The sequence below is a fragment of the Pseudochaenichthys georgianus genome, chromosome 23 (assembly GCF_902827115.2).
Source record: "Pseudochaenichthys georgianus chromosome 23, fPseGeo1.2, whole genome shotgun sequence".
In the NCBI taxonomy this organism is placed as follows: Eukaryota; Metazoa; Chordata; class Actinopteri; order Perciformes; family Channichthyidae; genus Pseudochaenichthys; species Pseudochaenichthys georgianus.
Window position 1 is genome coordinate 15,887,722 of NC_047525.1, and position 19,764 is coordinate 15,907,485.

Sequence of the window (19,764 nt, forward strand, 5' to 3'; positions counted from 1 at the left end):
TGGTATGTCTTTAGCTTCTTGCTCGGTCCCGCACTCATTTTGTTGTTTGTCTCTTGTTCGTCTCTTTAACTTAATTTGAGTTTTCCCGGCACTTGACTGATTTTGTATCGCTTTGCATTCTGGGTTAACAGCGCTTTTTCTGTCAATCAAGTAAACTCCTGAATTAAGTGGCAGGGAGGCCAAGGGAGGAGGGATCAAAACCGGTTTTGTCTATTTTAACTTTATAGTCTATGGTTGTAGCTGGAATAGGAGCATTAATGTGTAATATATATACAGTCTATGATTTTAACGGAGCTGGATTTTTTTTTTTTTTATGAATGACTCGCGATCTACCAGCATTGCCCCCGCGGTCGACGTACTGGGCACCTCTGGTCGACAGTATGTCATTCGTGTTAGCGCCACAAAAGAGCTGATTAGCTTAAATGCTATCAGCTGTGACTGTTGAACTGAGAACATTCGAGAAAGACTACACTGAAGTGACACAGGAGGACAAACAGGTGTAAATAATTAAATTAATTATGGCTAAAATCTATTTAGCTAATTTGCTTCAGGAGCTGTGCTTCCCCCCCCCCCCTGCTACACAAAGTCAACAATGTTTTCTTGCTATTCACATTATAGCAGCACCAAGATCAAATTCATTTAACCGGGAGGCATTTATTAAATATCAAAACATGTTAAATTACAAATTCCTATTGACCTTTTTTCATAAACATTTGTGATTATTGCTTTGAATTTTGTTTAAAAATAGTCACGTAACCGAATACAATGTTAATCTAAGGCTTAAAGACCAAGTGGAAGGTTTCACTTCTCTTCAGTGGATTCAGGTCTGAAAGCTGGTGATTTAAAAGCATTCACAGACGAACAGATATCCAGCCAGTAGCGTTACAGCTTGAACAAAAAGAAAAACAGTCAAATAGAGTGTGCAAATTCCAAAAAAAGACTGGCAGGCCTGCAAAATCTGCCCGTTTAAACACACATGAGAAAAAGGCTACAACATTCAGCATGAAGGCTTATACATAAAAAAAGTTTGTCAGCTTTTTTTCTTGTTGCTTCTGTATGACCCCATCAATAAATATAATACTTTTCTTTTTAAATCAACCACAGTATTCTTAATTAAAGGCCTGAGAGTGTATTTTAAAATCCAAACTACAACAACATGAAGTTCTTTTAAATGCGACAAAATATACAAATGCAAAATTGAGCATAAAACTGTCTTGAGACAAAATGCCTCGCTTTGTTAGTAGTTTGTGACTTTAGTGCAAGAAGCAGCAGACACCATGAAGCATGGACAGCTACAGACAATCAGCTAGAATTCTTTAGTTCTTCTTTAACAGTTTCAGTGATCGATAAAATGTGTGAGGGTCTATTTAAGTGTTAAATAAAAGTGGTATTAAGGACAAATGGTCACAGTCTCTAGATTTAAAAAATGAAACCTGAAGAGTGTCAGTGGTAGAATCCCTCTTGGTGTCAGTATTCTTTCTGATCTGGGACAATACTCCTCCAGATTACCAGGATGTAAAAAATGCATCCCAGGAAATGTGTGTGTTTGGGGGATCACAGGAGCAGAGGTGTGTTTTCTCCCGCTGACTCCATCCTCTTGGTGAGCTGCCGCACCCGGGCCAGGAGGCGGTTGGGCAGGGGGGGGCAGTGGTGGCTCGGGTCCAGGACGTTGGTCTTGCGGCGCTCGCGTTCCTGCAGCCACATGAGGTACGGGCTGGGGGGGAAGAAGGGGCGGGAGCGCTCTCGGTACAGCTGCAGGACCATGCCCGAGACGCCCAGCACCACCCACACCGTGATCATGATGTAGTCTGAGGGAAGGAAAAGAACAGACGGTGTTAAAGACAGAACACAATTGAGTCTAAATACGTGACTGACACTTTTACTGAGAACTCGCCGATGGCTTGGAAGGGTACGTCGGTGAAGACGGCGCTGAAGTTGTTGTTGAGGAAACGTTTGAGGATGTTCAGGCTGATGTAGGACAGGCTGGTGTAGATGTAGGCGTTGACGGCCAGAACTACAGCGTACGCCCCGACCACGCCACACGTGATGATGTTACCCTAGCAACAGAAAGAGAAGCAGGTATTGGGTTATTTGATGCAACACAACAAAAATCTGAAATATCAACATCTTAAACTTTTTTTCATAGCTCTCTGTTCATGTCTGTCATTTTAATTTTTCACAGTGAATTGAAACACAAAACATAGAACTAATGACATGAATAATAAATCTGTTTCCTGGTATTTCTTTGTTTTTAAATCTAATTTCAATATAATTGTCTTTTTTATTCCCACTAAAGTTTGAGTATCATTACACGATTATTATACTTTCTTACTTTACCCAACACCAAGTAATTCTTAGAACTACCACTAGTAGATGCCGGAGTAAAGAGCTTATTTTCACACATGCTGTAGTGAAATAAAAAATGTGTCACCTCTCTGGGCCAACGCACGAAAAAGAGCGGGACGATGAGCATGATGCAGCAGAACGTCACCCAGAAAACTGCGTCCGAGTGCCTGAACACATCCAGGTCACCTGAGAAAAAACACACAAATACACTAAATATATTTTATATTTAAACTTTATGTCAGTAATTAGGAACTTTAAGGTACTGTTAAAGGCATCATTTTAAAGACAAACACCAACAAATATCGATGAAAGGATTACATTTAGTCTTTTTTTTTTTTTAAATGCTGTCTTATTAAATAAATGTTACATATATTTGGATATTGTGTGCGGGGGTATATGTGTGTGTGTGTGTGTGTGTGTGTGTGTGTGTGTGTGTGTGTGTGTGTGTGTGTGTGTGTGTGTGTGTGTGTGTGTGTGTGTGTGTGTGTGTGTGTGTGTGTGTCAACTATACAAAAAGTTGCTTGTCATGTTTCGGGAGCATCTGACCCACCGAGGGGAGTGAAGAGGACGGTGGAGGCGATGAGGAAGCCAAGCATCAGTCCCACCACCACGATGCAGGCCATGACTGAACCGAAACGCCACCAGCTCATCACCAGCAGGACCCCCCCCACCACGCCGATCACCGCTGACACGGCAAGACACACTGCGCACAGAGGACGTTCACATTTTGACATTTCATCGCAGGAAGAGATTGGAATTGATCGAAGTGGAGAAAGAAACTCACAGTTGTACTCCAGTCCTGTCGTCCTCGTGACCAGCACAAAGAAGAAGAATGTCGCAAAGCTGAATCCCATGCAAAATAACTCTGCATGACAGGAAGCAGAAAAGGAGAGTGATTAAATACAGACTGATGAAGCAGTACAGACATGATGTTTATTCACAAGGTGCTGCTGAATCATATCCCATCACTCTGTCTCCTCCAGTCCTACAGCCGGCAGCAGAGCCAGGTCACGGTTCAGTTTGATACAAATACGTTTCTGCATCACATGGCCGGCCAGTCCAGATTCGCTTTTTTATTCTAATACTGGCAAAACCTTTTTCAGCCTCTAGGGGTCTCTCAATCCTAACAATAGTGAAATCTTTGGTGGTAGGTTTAAAGGTGGTGAACACATTGAATAAAGGAGTTTAACTTGAAGGATCAGTGTTTCTCCCTGCATGCTTAAATCCTTCATCTGGTTAAGATATAGAGTTAAAAACCATCACGATCTTAACAGTGTATGGTCAAAATGTGGTTTCAATCTGGATTAAAAAGTCAGTTTATTACAATATCTGCTCCATGCTCAAAAGGGATACAACGCCATGACAGGAAACACATCGTTACTTTCATTAGTGTCAGCACTACCAGTCGTTTTTACGTCCCTACGAGGAAGTTTAAGACTTGCAAACATGACCTCTGACCCCGCTAATCTATTCTGTTGACCCTAAAGTGGACTGAAAGAGCCGAAAATAGGAGGGAAATAAATAATTTACTTTAGAGAAAGCGTTTTCCCAGGCTTAATAATGACGTGATAAATGAGGTGGAAACCTTCATTTACACATTCCTCCATGTTTTGTTAGATGACAAAGATACTACACAAACAAAGTATATATTCACTTTGCGTTAGTAAGAGGGGAAATTGTTGTCTCCTGGAATATTAATGCTATACTTTAAAATATAATATGTATATTGGGATTACACAGAAATTAATCGCATTACGGCCCGTCCACACAGTGGCGTGCGTTGACGCTTGCCGGCGGGCGTGTCTGACACTCGACCAACAACCAATCACATGAATCTCCCGCCCCAGACACACAAGCACGCGGTTTGATTGGCTAGAGCTTGTACTGGCATATGATTCGATTGGCTGACGCCTCCATCGAGGCGTCAAAAGTTGAACATTGCTCAACTTTTGAAGCGAGCAACGCCAGCAACGCTTCACGTCGCTTCCCAAAATGCAGTTCGGCTAAAAGTGACGTCACCCCATTCAAAGTGAATGGGCAGAAGCGTTGGAAGCTTCAACGCACGCCGCTGTGTGGACGGCCGTTAAGGCAGTGTTTTTCAAACTGTGGGGCGCGACCCCTGGTGGGTCGCGGAGGTACTGCAGGGGGGGCGCGGGAAGATTTTTTTATGTTCTCCTTTTAGCTTTGTGAAGCACCTTGAGATGACGTTGTTTTTAAAGTGTGCTATATAAATCAAATGTATTATTATTATTATTCAATTGTAAACAAACACTGCTCGAAAATATCTCATTGGTCAGAGAGCTGTGGGCATAATGCTGCCTTTTGCAACATCCTACTTGTGTGAGATAGGCTTTTCTGCTGTTGCTGCCATCAAAACGAAATACAGATCAAAGCTGAACATTGAGAATGAACTGAGAGTGGCAGTCTCAAAACAACAGCCCCGGTTTGAGAAGATCTGCAAGGGAAAGCAAGCACACACAAGTCATTGATAGGCTATGTGTGGAATAGGAATGGTCAAGTGATGTGATCGTTTGCAACCTGCAGTAGAAATAGTAGTTAATTAATACATTTTCCTTAAAGAAATTTGAATTTAAAAATCTACTACTCAGGGAAGAAGGCCAACCAGTTTTAATTAGGCCAAATTAATTCACAGTATCTATTACAAGCACTTTTGTTCATGTGTAATCCATAATAAAATGTAAAATTATAGTTGGATCTTTGTATCTTCTTATTATTAGTAGAGAAAATGTAATGTTTTTACAACAATATACAATTAATCCTACCAATATAGATGGGAACCGGGTTGGGGGGGGGTCCCGAAAATATTTCCAATTACCAAAGGGGGGCCCGACTGAAAAAGTTTGGGAACCACTGCATTAAGGGATGTCAAACCACTCACCACATTTGAAGAACCGATGCCCAAAGAAGCAGACGAACAGGCCGGCCATACCAGCAATGGTGAAGAACACCTTTGTGGAAATCTTCCCTAAAAATGTATTAAATGTTCAATGGTACATTTTCATTTGTCAATAACAGCATTCTTTCTGATTAGTTAAGCAAAATGTTATTCAGACAAAGGATCCCATGACTTCAAATTACAGAAAATAAACGTACGCAGTTCGTGTATCATAAGATTATTTCCTTTTAAAAGTTGTTTTATGAATCGATTGACCTGATTTTAAGATGTTCATAATATCAAGAGACAGGCTGAAAACTTATTTCCAATGTTTTATGCATAGTGTTATTTAAACTGACGGATCCCATGATTACAAAATACGGAAAATAAAATTGATGGATCACAAGATTGTTCCCTTGTCAAAATAATTAGGAATATATCGACCTGATTTGAAGATTTTCACGATATATTTTGTTGATGCAATGGAATTATAGAGGTCATTTTCAGTGTGTCAGCTCACCGAGTGTCTGACATCCGTCCAAGGTGGAAACAAAGCTGCAGGCATAGGTGTGTGAGGGGACGTAGGAGGCGGAGGTGTTCAGCAGAGGGTCTCTGACCACCACGGAGTAGACCACACCCTGACCAGGGATGGAGGTGAACACCGCCATGCTCATATCTGATGATAAAAGGGTCATGACCTGCAGAAAGACGAGGGATGTTCCTTATTATTATTATTATTATTAATATTTAGCAGGTAAATACTGAATAGAACCACTGATGGTGCTTTTGGTGTCTTACCAGTCTGCCGTTCTCCATCATGCCCTGGATGTCGGCCACGGCCTGGATGCCGGTGAACAGGCTGCGCTCTGATAGGTCGTTCTCAGGCAGGAAGTACTGGTAGATGTCATACTGCAACCGCCAGCGCGTGGTGGCTTCTGTGGAGATGTCACAGGGGGAAGGAGTTTCCCCCCTGATGGAGAAAAACTGAGAGATGTATCGCCCCATAGCCAATGTGTTACAGCGATAGCCAATAAACGGGATTGTTACATAGTGATGCCATTATGTTATGAAAGTAAACAAAGGAGTCCAATGGAGGCGTTTCAGGCCGGGGGGGGGGGGGGGGGTGTGGGATGGAGGGAACTAGCCTTTGCAAACCATTTACATGCACAAAAAACGATATAACACACTACAGGAAAGGGAGAACCCCAACGAGTAATATAGGGCCCCTTTAAATATGATGTAAGGAGAAAGACTCTTAACTCTGTGAGTAGAAAGTATTTCTTAAAACTCACAATATCCTGAGCTATAATAAAAAATGTCTCTTATAAAGAAACTTTGGGCTGTCAAGTTAACGCGTTAATAACGCCACCAATTATTTTAACGCGATTAACGCATGTGTATTTTTTTTCCTCGGCCGCCCCGTAGTTTCAGAGCGCATCGAGTTTAAAATACCATCTGCAAGCTGAAGCTGACAGCCCCACTCCTGCCGCCCGCTTGTGGCAGACCACACTTCCACGCTCACCAGCAGGCACCGACTGGCCATCGGGAGGACCGGGAGGGTGTGTGTATGTGTGGCCCGAGCGAGCGAGAGAGAGACCTTACGTGCATTGTTGTTGTTAGCATCTGGTGCTAGCTAGCTGCGCTAACGGATATAAGGAGATGTTTAAATGAAAACAGAGGAGCGACATTTTGCCACAACTGCGCCGAGCACTTGACTTTATGCAGGAAGCCAGACAGTGAGACATTGTACGAAAAGTCAGCACACTCAGCACGGATAGTGCGCAACATGATTGCAGCGTCCAGGCAGCTCCCGTTTGAGGAGCCTTGAGTTGCACATAGCTCCAACGCACGCACACGCACGCGAATATGTGTAATGTTCAGAGGTTGTTGTGTTTAACATTCATGAGAATATTTGTCATTGTTCAAATGATAATAAACATTTGCATAAAGCATATTTGTCCACTCATATGTTGATAAGAGTATTAAAAACTTGAAAAATATTCCTCTAAGGTACATTTAGAACAGATCAAAAATGTGCGATTAATTTGCGATTAATCGCGATTAACTACGGACAATCATGCGATTAATCGCGATTAAATATTTGAATCGACTGACAGCCCTAAAGTGAATGATATTTATGTTAAAATGTTGTTTAACTAGCACGCTGAAGAGGGAGTGTGAGAATCAAGTGGGAGCACACTAAAACTTCACTTCATGTTGTTCTTATGCAACATCTTGCTTTCTAGAAAGTCTGTGGTTCAACGTCCCACTGTGTCAACCACACATGTGACAGAAGAGGTGTTTGTGCGCCTGCTTCATACAGAAATCTTGATCTCAATGAGTTATTTATTCATGGTTAAATAACTGTTAACAAAAATGTAACACAGCTGGGGTGTTGTGATGTTGATCATGTGGACACCTCGTCTGATATAATAACACATCACACCAGTCAGACATGTCAAACCAGTTTAACTGAAGCTAGCCAAACCATTCAAAACTAAATGTGGAGTTCCAAAAGAAGAGCTGCTTCAGACTGTAAGGTACTGACACAACAGGAAATGATGCAACAAGATAACAATTCCTCTGTTTATCTGCTGCTTAAAGTTGTTGGTACGAAAAACAGGCAGACATTCTTTAGAAAAAACGCTGGTACTGTTAGCTAAAGTGGAGGAGGGGAGGCTGTGTGTGTGTGACAGAGACACATCACAAGATCTTCAGTCGATGAACAGTGGATAGGTCTTGCAGATGTAGGCTGAACAGGAAGTTGAGAAACAAGTGTGTTACCTCTCGTTTCCTAGGTTGGCTGGTGCGAAGCGTATCTCGGTCTCGTAGAGGTTGTAGTGGATGTAGACGTTTGGGTCGATGTCCAGGTTGAACTCTGTGTTACAGGCTCCAGGTACAGGATCTGAAAGAGAACAGATTCAGTATTAAAGGCTGTATCGGGCATGTCAGGTCAACAGAAGACAAAAACACTTCCTCTAGTTGCACTCTGCCAGGTCGGGAGCATTCAGGGTGAATCAACACGAGAAGGCACATGAGCAACCAGGCACAATCGATGTTGTTCCTTACTCAAAATCCCAGACAATACAGAGTTTAGCCTATCTGCATATTCTCATGATCGTATCAGATCAGGGTTCCTGTAGTTTATGGCAAGATTTAGGTATTTCTAACAATGTTTTTAATGCCACACCAAATGTATCAAAAGAGCCCCAAAACGATTTGCATTATACACACCTTGCCTTTTACGCATTGCCTTGCATCAACAACGCACATCCCAATCTTTTTTATTGTTATTTTCTATTATTTATTCACCTTCTTGACTTTTTTATGACTTTTTCTGTATTTTTAGATTTGCTCATTTTTACACATTTTAAATCAGAAGAGAAGCGCATATTTATTTTTAAGTCCTTTTTATCATAATCAGAAACAGATGTATTAGCAGGTAGGTTGACACATACGAGGAATTTGTGTGTGTTGCGTTGCATACATAAAATAAAACAAAGATAGAAAACTATTTGAAGAAAACTATAATAACAAAATATTACAAAATATAATGAAACATTCAGTATTTACATTGAATATGGTTGTAATCCTAGATATAGAATTGAATAAAAATAATTTAGAAAATAGAAAAAAGTACCAGAGCTGGAGTAGGGCAGGATGACCCCGGTGCCCGCCACCGTGTCTCCGTCAGGAGAAGACAGGAACAAGGAGAGGGACGCTTGTCCCGGCAGGAGAGCCGTCAGGAGCCCCGAGTCCACTGCTGTCAGAGAGGGACCCGGGCCCGGGATCTGAGGAACACGTCAAATTAATGGTTTGGTCAAAATAAACACAAAGAGAACAAGACAAACAGCCATGCTAGCAGTTCAGTGAGGCTCGCTAAATGCTAACACTAGCATGGCAACATGGTCACAGTGACAACAAACTAAAATGTTTACCATCTTAGCTTAGCACGTAGCATTCAGCCCTTATAATAAAGCACAGCTGATGTTGATGGGAATGTCATATTCTATCATATCAGATATTTTGTCAGAAACCGACCAAATTCTGACCTAATTATTGTACCCGATAATTTTTTTGCTAAATCCATTTTATAATCCATCCTGAGTGGGATTTAGTAACATATTTCATAACACTCCATCTTATTATTCCCATGACATTTACTCCAACCACAAATGTCTATCCCTCCTCTATCTCCTCGACAAAGTTCAACCAGACAGTTTTCTACACTCATTTCCACTCAGCTAACATTGTAAAGGACTGATTTTATGATAAGTCCTTTGAGACGGTGGTAAACAAAAAGTCAACTAAGTTCTTGTGACCGTGGAAATCTAAAAATCGTGCGGGTGAACTAATGTAATGAAAGTGAGTCATTGTTTTCACATGCGGAGCTCGGAGGAAGTTCAGATAAGTCCGTAGGTTTAACGACAAGGGAAAACCCAGGTTATCCCAACATGTCCCACTTCCTTATTGCCTCAGAACACCATAGTTGTTGAACACATCTGATCACTGAGCCAATGAGCAGTGACTATCTTTTTAAGTAATCTTTTTTGCTTGTTTTTTACATTATGTAAAACTCTGTAAAGCACTTCATATCTCTGATGTGTTATCATTATTTTTTACGATGATGTACGTGATTAATGTAGTGTATTGCTAGTGTTGTTACAGTAGTATGCCTGTCAAAGTATCAACACGTTTTAAATGTGATTGTGTAACTAACTAGCATGTTCGTTGTAGTCTCTTAGTCGACTAACACTTTTTCTGCTAATGGATCTGAATGGTGCAAAAGCTCCACTTATAATATATAGCTTACCAGAAAGTTCTCGGAAATAACTCATTAAGCAGAAAATGGTGATGGCACAGGGCAACAATATATCTTCACATATTTCTCTGTGAGCATAAGCTGATTTACTGTGACACTGAAGGCTGTGTGCGCCCACTGCCCACAGACAATAACTCCATTGTATGACACACGACACATCTTGACGTTGTTGACAGTCAGAGAGTAGAGTAGAGATGATGCTTTCTTTGCAGTTTTTAATGTAATTTCTCTAACACACCACAGAGGTAGAGCAAATATAATCACAAGCTGGGATGGGTACCAAAGTCAAAGGAAAAAATGTATTGCTCAAATAGTGAATATGCTTTCAATGGCAAATCTCGTCAGTGTATGGGAGCCAATAAGCATGCTTCACTAAGATGTAATCATTCTGCTGGTTGGCTGTCTGACCTTACACGTACGTCCGGAGATGTGTGTGTACCTTTTTGAGTGTGCATGAAAAGCAGCTTAAAAATAAATACAAGTCTTGAATTCGAGAAATGTGTAATGTTCAGCAACTGGTATTGAAGTCAAGATATCGCCGTACAACATTTTAGTTGTGACAGTGAAGTATTCAAAAAGTATTGACATCACGTTTTTTTAAAAGCACCCGAAGGAAAAGTACTTGTTGTGGGAATATCCCATTTCACAATCATATATATTCATTTACTGGATTATTATTATTCATGCATTAACTTATCATCATCAGTGTTGGTAAATGTGGAGCTAATGTAATTACTTTATATACCACTGCTACATTTCTGAACCTATAGTTATATATTATAGTATTAGTTTATGCTTTAGTTTTTTTATATTTTGTAACAGCTACTAATCCTAATATGTAAAGTAACTAGTAACTCATTTTGTTAAATAAATGTAGAGGAATAAAAATGATAGGCTTCTGAAATCTAGTGGCGTAGAAGTATAAAGTAAAATAGAAATACTTAAAGGGGACTTATCATGCAAAATGCACTTGTGTACGTCTTTTATACATGAATATGTGTCCCCGGTGTGTCAGGAAACTCACCAAGTGTCAGAAAACACAACCCTCTCTCTTTTCCTCCATACCCAAATCTCTAAAAACGTTGCTGCAACGATTATTATTTGAATTTTTCTGACGTCGGAAAAGGGGTGCTCCGCCTATATGGGCAACTCTCCACCTATCAGGGGAATGAGAGACCGCTCGAAAGCGCTGGAGACGCTGTAGTACATATGCCAGGCCTGTAAGTGGCGCTGTAGTCTGCCACAAAAGCAGCGAAGAAGACTTCTCAGAATCAGCCCTTGCAAAAACAGGGCTGGAAAAGAGCAAATAGAGTAAAATGAGGTATGGCTAAAATGCATGATCTGTTTGGTATTTTGAAAAAAAAACTTCACAGACATGTTTTATATATGTATGGCTCTACAATATATGTTTCAAATATAGCATGATAGGTCCACATTAAGTAGAGTAAAAGTACCTCAAAAATCGTACTTAAGTACAGTGACTTGAGTAAATCTACTTTACACTACTGACAGAGTGTATACATCCGTGTAGAAAGAGAAATGGACAGGGGCAGCAATAACCATAGTTGCTAATGAAAGAATAACAACAAATCTAAAAAAGGATGTTGTGGTTTACGACTTGCAGAGAGTAACAGTGATAGCGACAAAGGGGAACAGGAAATGATGGATTGATAACAGAGTGTCATTAAACGCTGTCTACTCTTCCTCTTTTACTCTGTATGTTGCAGATTTGTTTTGTAGCTAGTGGTCGTCTCCTTTTTTCCACTGAGATTAGTTTTCTTCTGCAGCGTGGATCTAAAGCTTGCTGAGACTTCAGGGACGGACGCCAGGAGCTTTTTCTCTCAGGCCGCCCTGTCTGCCACTCATGACCGTCAGCTGACTGCCCCTCTCCCAGTGGGCCAGACCACCTCGCTCACAAAGCCTTATTCATTAATCAGGGCTGAACTCACTCCCTGCTCATACAGTAAGAGTGAGTATACTTTTAATTTCACAGTTTAGATGAGCTTTTACTGCTGCTTTTTATACAGTCACTCGCTTCAAGAATAACTCAAGAAAATGGGATTTGATCGGGTCTTTCTCGGTACACTCTCTGTACCATGAAGAACATGCAGTAATCCATCAGAGCTCCCAGACATAACAACTGTGATAAATGCTAAGCTAATAATAACACATGAACCATGAACCGGCTCATATTTCAACAAGACTTTATCCATCAATTTCAGTTTTAAAAAGCTTAAAATAAGTGTATGTGTCCGGTAGTAAAGTCAAATGTAATTAAGTGGCTTAATAAATAAAGAAACAAGCCTAAAAACATTAATGTTGATACTACTAATAACATATATTCACAAGGAAAGAAGTACACTGAACAAAAATATAAACGCAACACTTTTGTTTTTGCTCCCATCTTTCATGAGATGAACTCAAAGCTCTAAAACATTTTCTATACATACACAAAATAACCATTTCTCTCAAATATTGTTCACAAATCTGAAAAGATCTGTGATAGTGAGCACTTCTCCTTTGCCGAGATAATCCATCGCAACTCACAGGTGTGGCATATCAAGATGCTGATTAGACAGCATGATTATTGCACAGGTGTGCCTTAGAATGGCCACAATAAAAGGCCACTCTGAAACGTGCAGTTTTGCTTTATTGGGGGGGTCTGGGGGGTCCGAAAACCAGGCAGTATCTGGTGTGAGGGGTAGAGTTAGGGTTAGGGTAATGTTGTGAATCGAGTGGCCTGTGTTCGTTGTCCATAACATACGCCTGCCCATACCATAACCCCACCTCACACCAGATACTGACTGGTTTTCGGACCCCCCCAATAAAGCAAAAATGCACGTTTCAGAGTGGCCTTTTATTGTGGCCATTCTAAGGCACACCTGTGCAATAATCATGCTGTCTAATCAGCATCTTGATATGCCACACCTGTGAGGTGGGATGGATTATCTCGGCAAAGGAGAAGTGCTCACTATCACAGATTTTTTCAGATTTGTGAACAATATTTGAGAGAAATGGTTATTTTGTGTATATAGAAAATGTTTTAGATCTTTGAGTTCATCTCATGAAAAATGGGAGCAAAAACAAAAGTGTTGCGTAAATATTTTTGTTCAGTGTAGATGTGAGAAGAGATTGGGGACTTCTTACAGCTTTTGTCCAAAGTTAAGAAAATCTGCTTACAGGCTTTACTTTGCATTCTTCTGTAGCAGTGTTTCACATGTTTTAAATATATGAACATGATTTGAGTGGACTAATCCTTAAGTTTAAGGACAGAAAAGACAATCGCCAACTATTTTGTTAATCGTTGAAGTGATTTATTGGCCAAAATGCAAGAAAATGCTGTTTTCAGGCTCTTAAATATGAAAATGTCCTGCTTTTCTCAGTTTTATATTAAATTAAACTGAATATGTCTGGCTTGTGGACTCAAGGAATTTGGGCTGCAGCGTGTAAAAGACTTTGCTTGGAAACCTGAGAGTCGCCGGTTCAAGTCCCCAAATGGACCACGTACAGACTGGTGCACTTTAGCAAGCAACAGTTAAAAGACCAGGTTCTCTGTTGACTATATTCAGCTTTTTCATCTATTACATCATAAGAAACATACTTTCTGTGGCATCTTCTCAACAGTGAGTTCATGATATTGTTCTCAGCCATTCTCTCCTGAGCAGAAACTAGTGGAGAAATGTCTGTGAGCACTTCCTCACCCTAGTGTAGGAGAGCGTGGCGTTGCGGTGCTGCGTGTGGAACTGCAGAGTGATGAAGGCCACCTCGGGGGGGATCCTGGACACCACGGCCTGCACCGTCTCGTTCTGAGAGACGCTCACGTTCTGGAAGGTTCCCGGCAAGAAGATCACATGGTCTGCAGCAGAGAAGAAGGACCGGTCAGTCACATGATGTGATTTCATCTGATGACTGCTGTGTGCTGCCTGTAAAGCACTCAGCTGCTGTGTTTTTTAATGATCACAACAGCAACAATCTACCAATGAGATCTGAGAACACATTAAAACAAATCTATGGGAAGGAGATTTACAATAAATACAAAAAATATCGATCACTAGAAAACATTACAGTTCACTAAAGCATCTTATCAAAAGTCTTAAAGATATTTTCCCACAGCAATCATTTGGTCCTATCTGTACGCTCAACTTGTCACTGTCATAGTGAACTTTCCACAGTTTTTATCTCCTTCACATATCTCTCTCATCAAAGTGAGACAAAGTGTACAACCAACTTTTTCCATTGAACTTCTACAAAGCTGCATATTATAACTCTGTAATAAGTGCAATCCTTTGTCTGGTGTTATTTCATGTGTCATACGGAGAGAAGGAATGTCAGCTATGGAACTCCAAGCTATGCAGAATAGATTAGCTGCAGGTTACACGTGCTGCAGTCTGAGCATTTACAGGGCACGCTCCGGATCTTTCTACCATGTGAGCAAGAGGAAAAATGTGAAGCCTTGAATTCGTCAGAAACCATAAGAGGATATTTTAATGGTAAAAACAATATTGTACTGTAAATAAAAGTGAAAAAGATTAGATTATACACCACTATCAGTTACTTTCTGATGTAGACTACAGAACAAACACTGAAACATTCAAATTAGGCGTAGATATCTGAATAATTATACATTCCTAATATTTTAATACTGGCCTAGATCAGTGGTTACTTGAGGCTTAAATCTGTGATCTTTCAGAATAAAGTGTGTTTGTTACTTCATCTCAACTTGATGCTGCTGACATATTTCTGTCATCTATCAAAGTGATTATTTAAATACTGTAAATATACTTGGTTTTAATACTTCATTCTACAACACACCATTTGTTTGGATTCAAAGGTCTAAAAGATTTAACAGTGTTAGCAGGACTTTGATTTTTCTATTGCACTTTGAACAGATCTGAATTTACTGTTGTTATTCTGTAAGAAAGTAGGTCATTGAGTAAATATTAATGAAAAACAATGATATTATGTTGAGAATTAGAGGAATATTAACATTTATAGTAAGAATAACTAATACATGTCCTGATAAATAAACTTGTTTACTCAAAAAACTGACTATATGAGGTTTGAGATATAGATACTGGACTTAAAAATAATTTGACACAGAGCCTGTTTGTGAGTTAATATGGGATTTAGCTGCTAGATAATGCTAGCTTAAGCTACACAACAATAACAAGTTGAGCAGAGTGACACTTCAGTGATTTTACATACAAACAGATATGAATCACAGAAGTACCAGGTTCATGTGAATAACCAAATACTAGTCGGCTGTAGAGAATGGGAAAGATAAAAACGAAAGCAGTGCAAATGACTGTAACTCACTCTCCATCTGAGCTTGAACTTCGCAGACCAGCAGCAGCAGCGGGCACCAAATCCAAAGAGACATGTTCCTCTGCTTCAAACAAAGCTTTTTTATCTGCAGCTTAGTAAAACCATGGGTTACATCGCAGTTTCCTGTGTTTGGGTAGAAGAAGTCCCTGCAGAGGCGACATGCTTCCCAGAGAGAGACACGGAGACAGTAGAGAGGTTCGGTTCACCAACTGTCTGTCTTCTCCCTCTGTCTGCCGCTCTGCCGCTCCGACAGCTGTACGAGAATCTCGCTCTCGGTCCCGCGAGAGCTCCCCTCCCTCTCCACACAGATTAAAGCGAGATCGGTGACAGGTGACACAAGGATAAATGTGATTTCATTTATAAAAATTGCATTGGTGGACAAAGTACTCAGATGTTTTACTTAAAATATTCTGTAACTGTAAACTGCTTATGATATTAGGCTATAGGCCTATAGATAAACTTTGATTGATCAAAGTGACATTCCTCTATACAAAATGTACTGCAGATGTATTCCCATCAGAATGTACTTACAGTTATAAAAGTAAAAGTATTAATTCGGCACAACGGCAATTTCACATTGATATACGAGATATAACTGTAACTGGTTACATTTTTGGAGTATTTAGTCAGAAAAGTTTTAGAATAAAAATAGTTCCGGTTACAGAAATGTTCTTTAACCACTGAATTAAACTCTCCTGGCATGTTGTAGTTCTGCAGCAGAAATAGAAGGTGGATGTTTCAGCAGATCCTGTGTGTTGGAAAATGTTTCTATTTCTGCTTTTAAGCTGCTGATGAAATGATGTTACAACGAGAAGGTGGAAAGTGAGAAGTGGGTAAAAAACAGTACCAAAAACATGGGGTTTGTCATTTGAAAGTAAAATGAAATGAATATCAACCAAGCAGAGACCATTTCATGTTGACGGATTTATTTGAACTCAAGCCCTTATTTTACCCATTCACGCATTAAAACATCTCAGACACTACAGAATCATGCATGCTGGCTAAATTAGCAAACAAAACAAAAGCACCAACAAAAAAAAGAGGATGATGTGTGTTCACACTACATGTGTCTGAGTCCCCAGACGAGGATGCAGCATCTCCCAGTGAAGGCTCCAGGAGAAGGGATAAGATCTTCTGACTATCTGTAGAGGGAAAGATTAAGTGGTATGTGTGTGTTTGTATGTGGCAGCAGCAAAGGGGGGGGGGGTAGTCACCGCGGGCTCCCTAACTCTTTCTCAGGCTGACGTCAGCGCTGGTCAGCAGCGGCGACAGTGACGTGCTCTCTGATGTTTCTTCTCTCTTCAGAACCAGGAAAGCCTCTCGACTGATTCCCAGCAGCTCTCGCAGTCCACTGTTCTCCAGCTAACAAACACAAACATATAGCCATACATTCAGATGGGATACTATCAACACTACTACTATCTATAAATACTGATGTGTAGCTTGCTTTTCATTTAAGGAACAGGGTCTGAATTTACATTAGTGGTTTCGAATCAATCATATCACCACATATACCATCAGTCTTACTTAAATTCATTATCTCAGTGACTTCTCTGCAGCTTTCCCTGCCAGATTTGCCCACAGGAATCTGGACATTTGGCACGGCTGTCAAGTGTTTGAGGGGTTGTGTGCATGGATGAATATATAAACATGGTCGCGGCTATTACCATTTTGTGCATTTACATAATCATCTTGGTCACAGTCTGGGTCCACAACTGGCTTATTAAACTGAATGGAACATTTAGGTACAGATGGAGATGCAGGATTTTGTTGTCTCCACAGTCGCTGTTTCTGTTGCTTTCAAATTCACAACATAACATTATAGACTGGGTACTTAAAATGTGAAGGGATTTAACAGGGTTTTATGTATATCCAGAATGAGGGGGCTTCTGTCATTTTAACCAGTGCTGTCGGTTGATTGCTTTGGTCATAGTTCTTTCACTACTATCTATTTAACAATGGTACTCTCACTAGACTAGATTTTTCTTGAATTTCATGCGCTGTGTTAGTTAGCGAGAACAAACATGTGTTGATCAAGTGCTTAGGATTTTGTGTTTTGTGTAAAAGAACCCACCAGCAAGTGTTTGTGGACAACTGTTGGAAGTGCATGTAGAAGTATGGGGGGACATGTTTTCTTACCTCGAGCTGTTTAATCCTCTCCTCGTCTTCACATATTCCCCCCTCGTCCACCTCTATCGCCTTCCTCATCACAGAGGCCATCTCATTGATCTTGTCTATGTGTGCCTGCATTTCCTACAAAGATGACATTTCTTTTTTAGAAACACTCCTTTTATCACTGGAACATGTTCAATATTTTCTACATGGACCCTTTTTTAAACATTTGCTGCTGCTGTTAATTGGACAAATGCAATACACTTTCTGAGGCTGACGCAAATGCAATTTCAATAGGCCTGAATGATAAACAATACAAAATAAAAATAAAGTTCTTAATATCAGAGGCAGTGTTAGTAGGGAAAGTGTATATATCCTTTTTTGTGTGTATGCTAAAGTTAGTCTTTAGTTGCTTAATGCTGACAAGTTACAAGTGTCACATGTATTATCTAATATTTCCCGAATGAGAGGGCACTTAAAAGAACAAGTGGGCCTCCCTGACCGTGGTGTGCTGCTCCTTCAGCTGGGTCACGATGGTCGGGTCGTCCCTCTTGCTGGCCATGAGCAGCCTGAACACCTGCTCCCTGTATTTGGTCATGATGAGCTCTAAGGCAGACTGGTGTTCCTCTAACGACGACCGTAGCTCTGCAGAAATAGGGAACATGGGGTTGTTTTGCGTACTACATTTATTTTGTGTACATTAAAACAGATCCCAAAGCTAAGTTAGTATCACAAATTAACTGCGTACCTTTGTTTTCCTGCTGGAGGTCTCTGATCTGGCGGTTTTCCTGTTGGATTCCTAGGACCAGACTAGAACGAGGACGATGTCGGGCCACCTGGTTCAATGAGTCGATCTCCTCCTGGTACTAACAACAAGAAACAACTCAGATTAAACAACCGGATGATTTTAGCCTAAAAAAAAATCCCAAAAATTGCCAGGCTTTGAAATCAAACTTGAAAAACTCTCTTTAAAGTGATTTGCCAATGTTTTATACACCAGTATGTCAATGTTTTGTAGTTTGTTTCAGTAGTTTTGTGTTGCAGCATCTATAAAAACATTTACATTCAACGCGACACCATACCTGTTGCATGGCCTCCACTCGCTTGTTGAGCGATGTTGTCTGTTCAATTAACATCTCTGCAGCATTGTCCTGGTTACGAAGCCTCTCCACTAAGGATTTGGCGTCTGACAGGACCTTCTCTATGGTACAGTTCATGCCTGAGGAAAAACAAGTCATTATTAATATGAAGGATTCAATATGAACCTTGCCAACACTGCATGTAAGCTATCAATGACATTTTAAATTGTGTTGTAAAAGCCAGGCTAATGTTCTCCAGTCTCATTTAATGACTTTACTGAGTTGGCTCAAAGTTCTTGCATGTAAATATACCTTGTGGACTGTATCTTATCTTTTAATCTTTTAAATTGAGCCAGATAAAGCAATGAAGGACTCATCAAGCTATCCTTCATCACTTACTGATCTCAAGGTTGGATTCCTACCAAAAGAAACTTAAGCTCCTATTATGAGACTATTTCCATTTAGGAGTCACTAAAGTGAATACAAGTAACATTAATTGCATAGGACAATGTCCAGAATAAAGTACAAACACATGAATTCAGAGAACTAACCAAAAACACCATTCATATTGTTCATGTAGCATTTAGCTCGTTGCTAAACCTACTCTCTTCCTCGTAACATCTTGAATGACAGCTGCTGTCAGCTTATTAGCTTAAGCTGACATGTCCTTATTTTAAGGGGTTATATTTATTGAGAGGTAGTACGGAATACGTATCTTTGCTGTAGTAAACAGTATGGTTGAGTATACTAGCTAGGTGTAACATAATATTACCAGCAGCTAACTTATTAGATGACTTACTAACCACACTTATAATGCAATGACACACATGTTGCTCTTACTGGTAGACTCTGCTCGACTGACATTTCTGACAGTTCTTTTAAAAGTTAGAATATTAGTAAAAGAAGACCCTCTCGTACCTGCAGAACTCAAAGTGCAAGACATTGTAGTTTAGCTAGTCCGTTACTTCCTGTTGATGTTTAGTAGCTAATACTAGCTACAGGCTAACATGAGTTCCCATCAAGGAACTACATGTAACGTTAGTGGTTCTGATGCAGCGTTAACACATGGATTTGACAGCAGACATCCACGTGTTCAAACACTTTACTTGTGTGCTGTAAATTCCGTCTTGAGATAGTTTAGGTGGTTACAGCTATCCGAATGATAAAGCTTTCCGAAGTAACGT

General features: G+C 40.3%; 2 protein-coding genes across 2 annotated transcripts; both read right to left on the reverse strand.

Annotated features, from left to right (window-relative positions):
• Positions 1-634: 634 nt before the first annotated feature.
• Positions 635-15,645, reverse strand: tm7sf3 (transmembrane 7 superfamily member 3). Its single transcript, XM_034074913.2, has 12 exons — positions 15,381-15,645; positions 13,766-13,920; positions 8,883-9,033; positions 8,027-8,147; positions 6,041-6,212; positions 5,763-5,940; positions 5,246-5,332; positions 3,131-3,211; positions 2,897-3,049; positions 2,432-2,532; positions 1,895-2,057; positions 635-1,808 (listed from the first exon to the last, which is right to left on the reverse strand). The coding sequence occupies exons 1-12, from the start codon at positions 15,442-15,444 to the stop codon at positions 1,555-1,557; spliced, it is 1,680 nt and encodes a 559-aa protein (XP_033930804.1). The 5' UTR covers positions 15,445-15,645; the 3' UTR covers positions 635-1,554.
• Positions 15,646-16,298: 653 nt separating this feature from the next.
• On the reverse strand, positions 16,299-19,762 carry fgfr1op2 (FGFR1 oncogene partner 2). Its single transcript, XM_034075068.2, has 6 exons — positions 19,499-19,762; positions 18,584-18,720; positions 18,250-18,367; positions 18,004-18,146; positions 17,529-17,642; positions 16,299-16,751 (listed from the first exon to the last, which is right to left on the reverse strand). The coding sequence occupies exons 1-6, from the start codon at positions 19,521-19,523 to the stop codon at positions 16,614-16,616; spliced, it is 675 nt and encodes a 224-aa protein (XP_033930959.1). The 5' UTR covers positions 19,524-19,762; the 3' UTR covers positions 16,299-16,613.
• Between the last annotated feature and the right edge of the window lie 2 nt (positions 19,763-19,764).

Coding starts and splice junctions, on each gene's coding strand:
- tm7sf3 (XM_034074913.2), bottom strand. CDS start 15,444: ATGTCTCTTTGGATTTGGTGCCCGCTGCTGCTGCTGGTCTGCGAAGTT. Junction 13,921..15,380: donor AGTTCAAGCTCAGATGGAGA/GTGAGTTACAGT, acceptor TCTCTGCTGCAG/ACCATGTGATCTTCTTGCCG. Junction 6,213..8,026: donor GCCAACCTAGGAAACGAGAG/GTAACACACTTG, acceptor TTTCTCCATCAG/GGGGGAAACTCCTTCCCCCT.
- fgfr1op2 (XM_034075068.2), bottom strand. CDS start 19,523: ATGTCTTGCACTTTGAGTTCTGCAG. Junction 17,643..18,003: donor TGAAGGAGCAGCACACCACG/GTCAGGGAGGCC, acceptor TCATCTTTGTAG/GAAATGCAGGCACACATAGA. Junction 16,752..17,528: donor AGAGGATTAAACAGCTCGAG/GTAAGAAAACAT, acceptor TGTGTTTGTTAG/CTGGAGAACAGTGGACTGCG.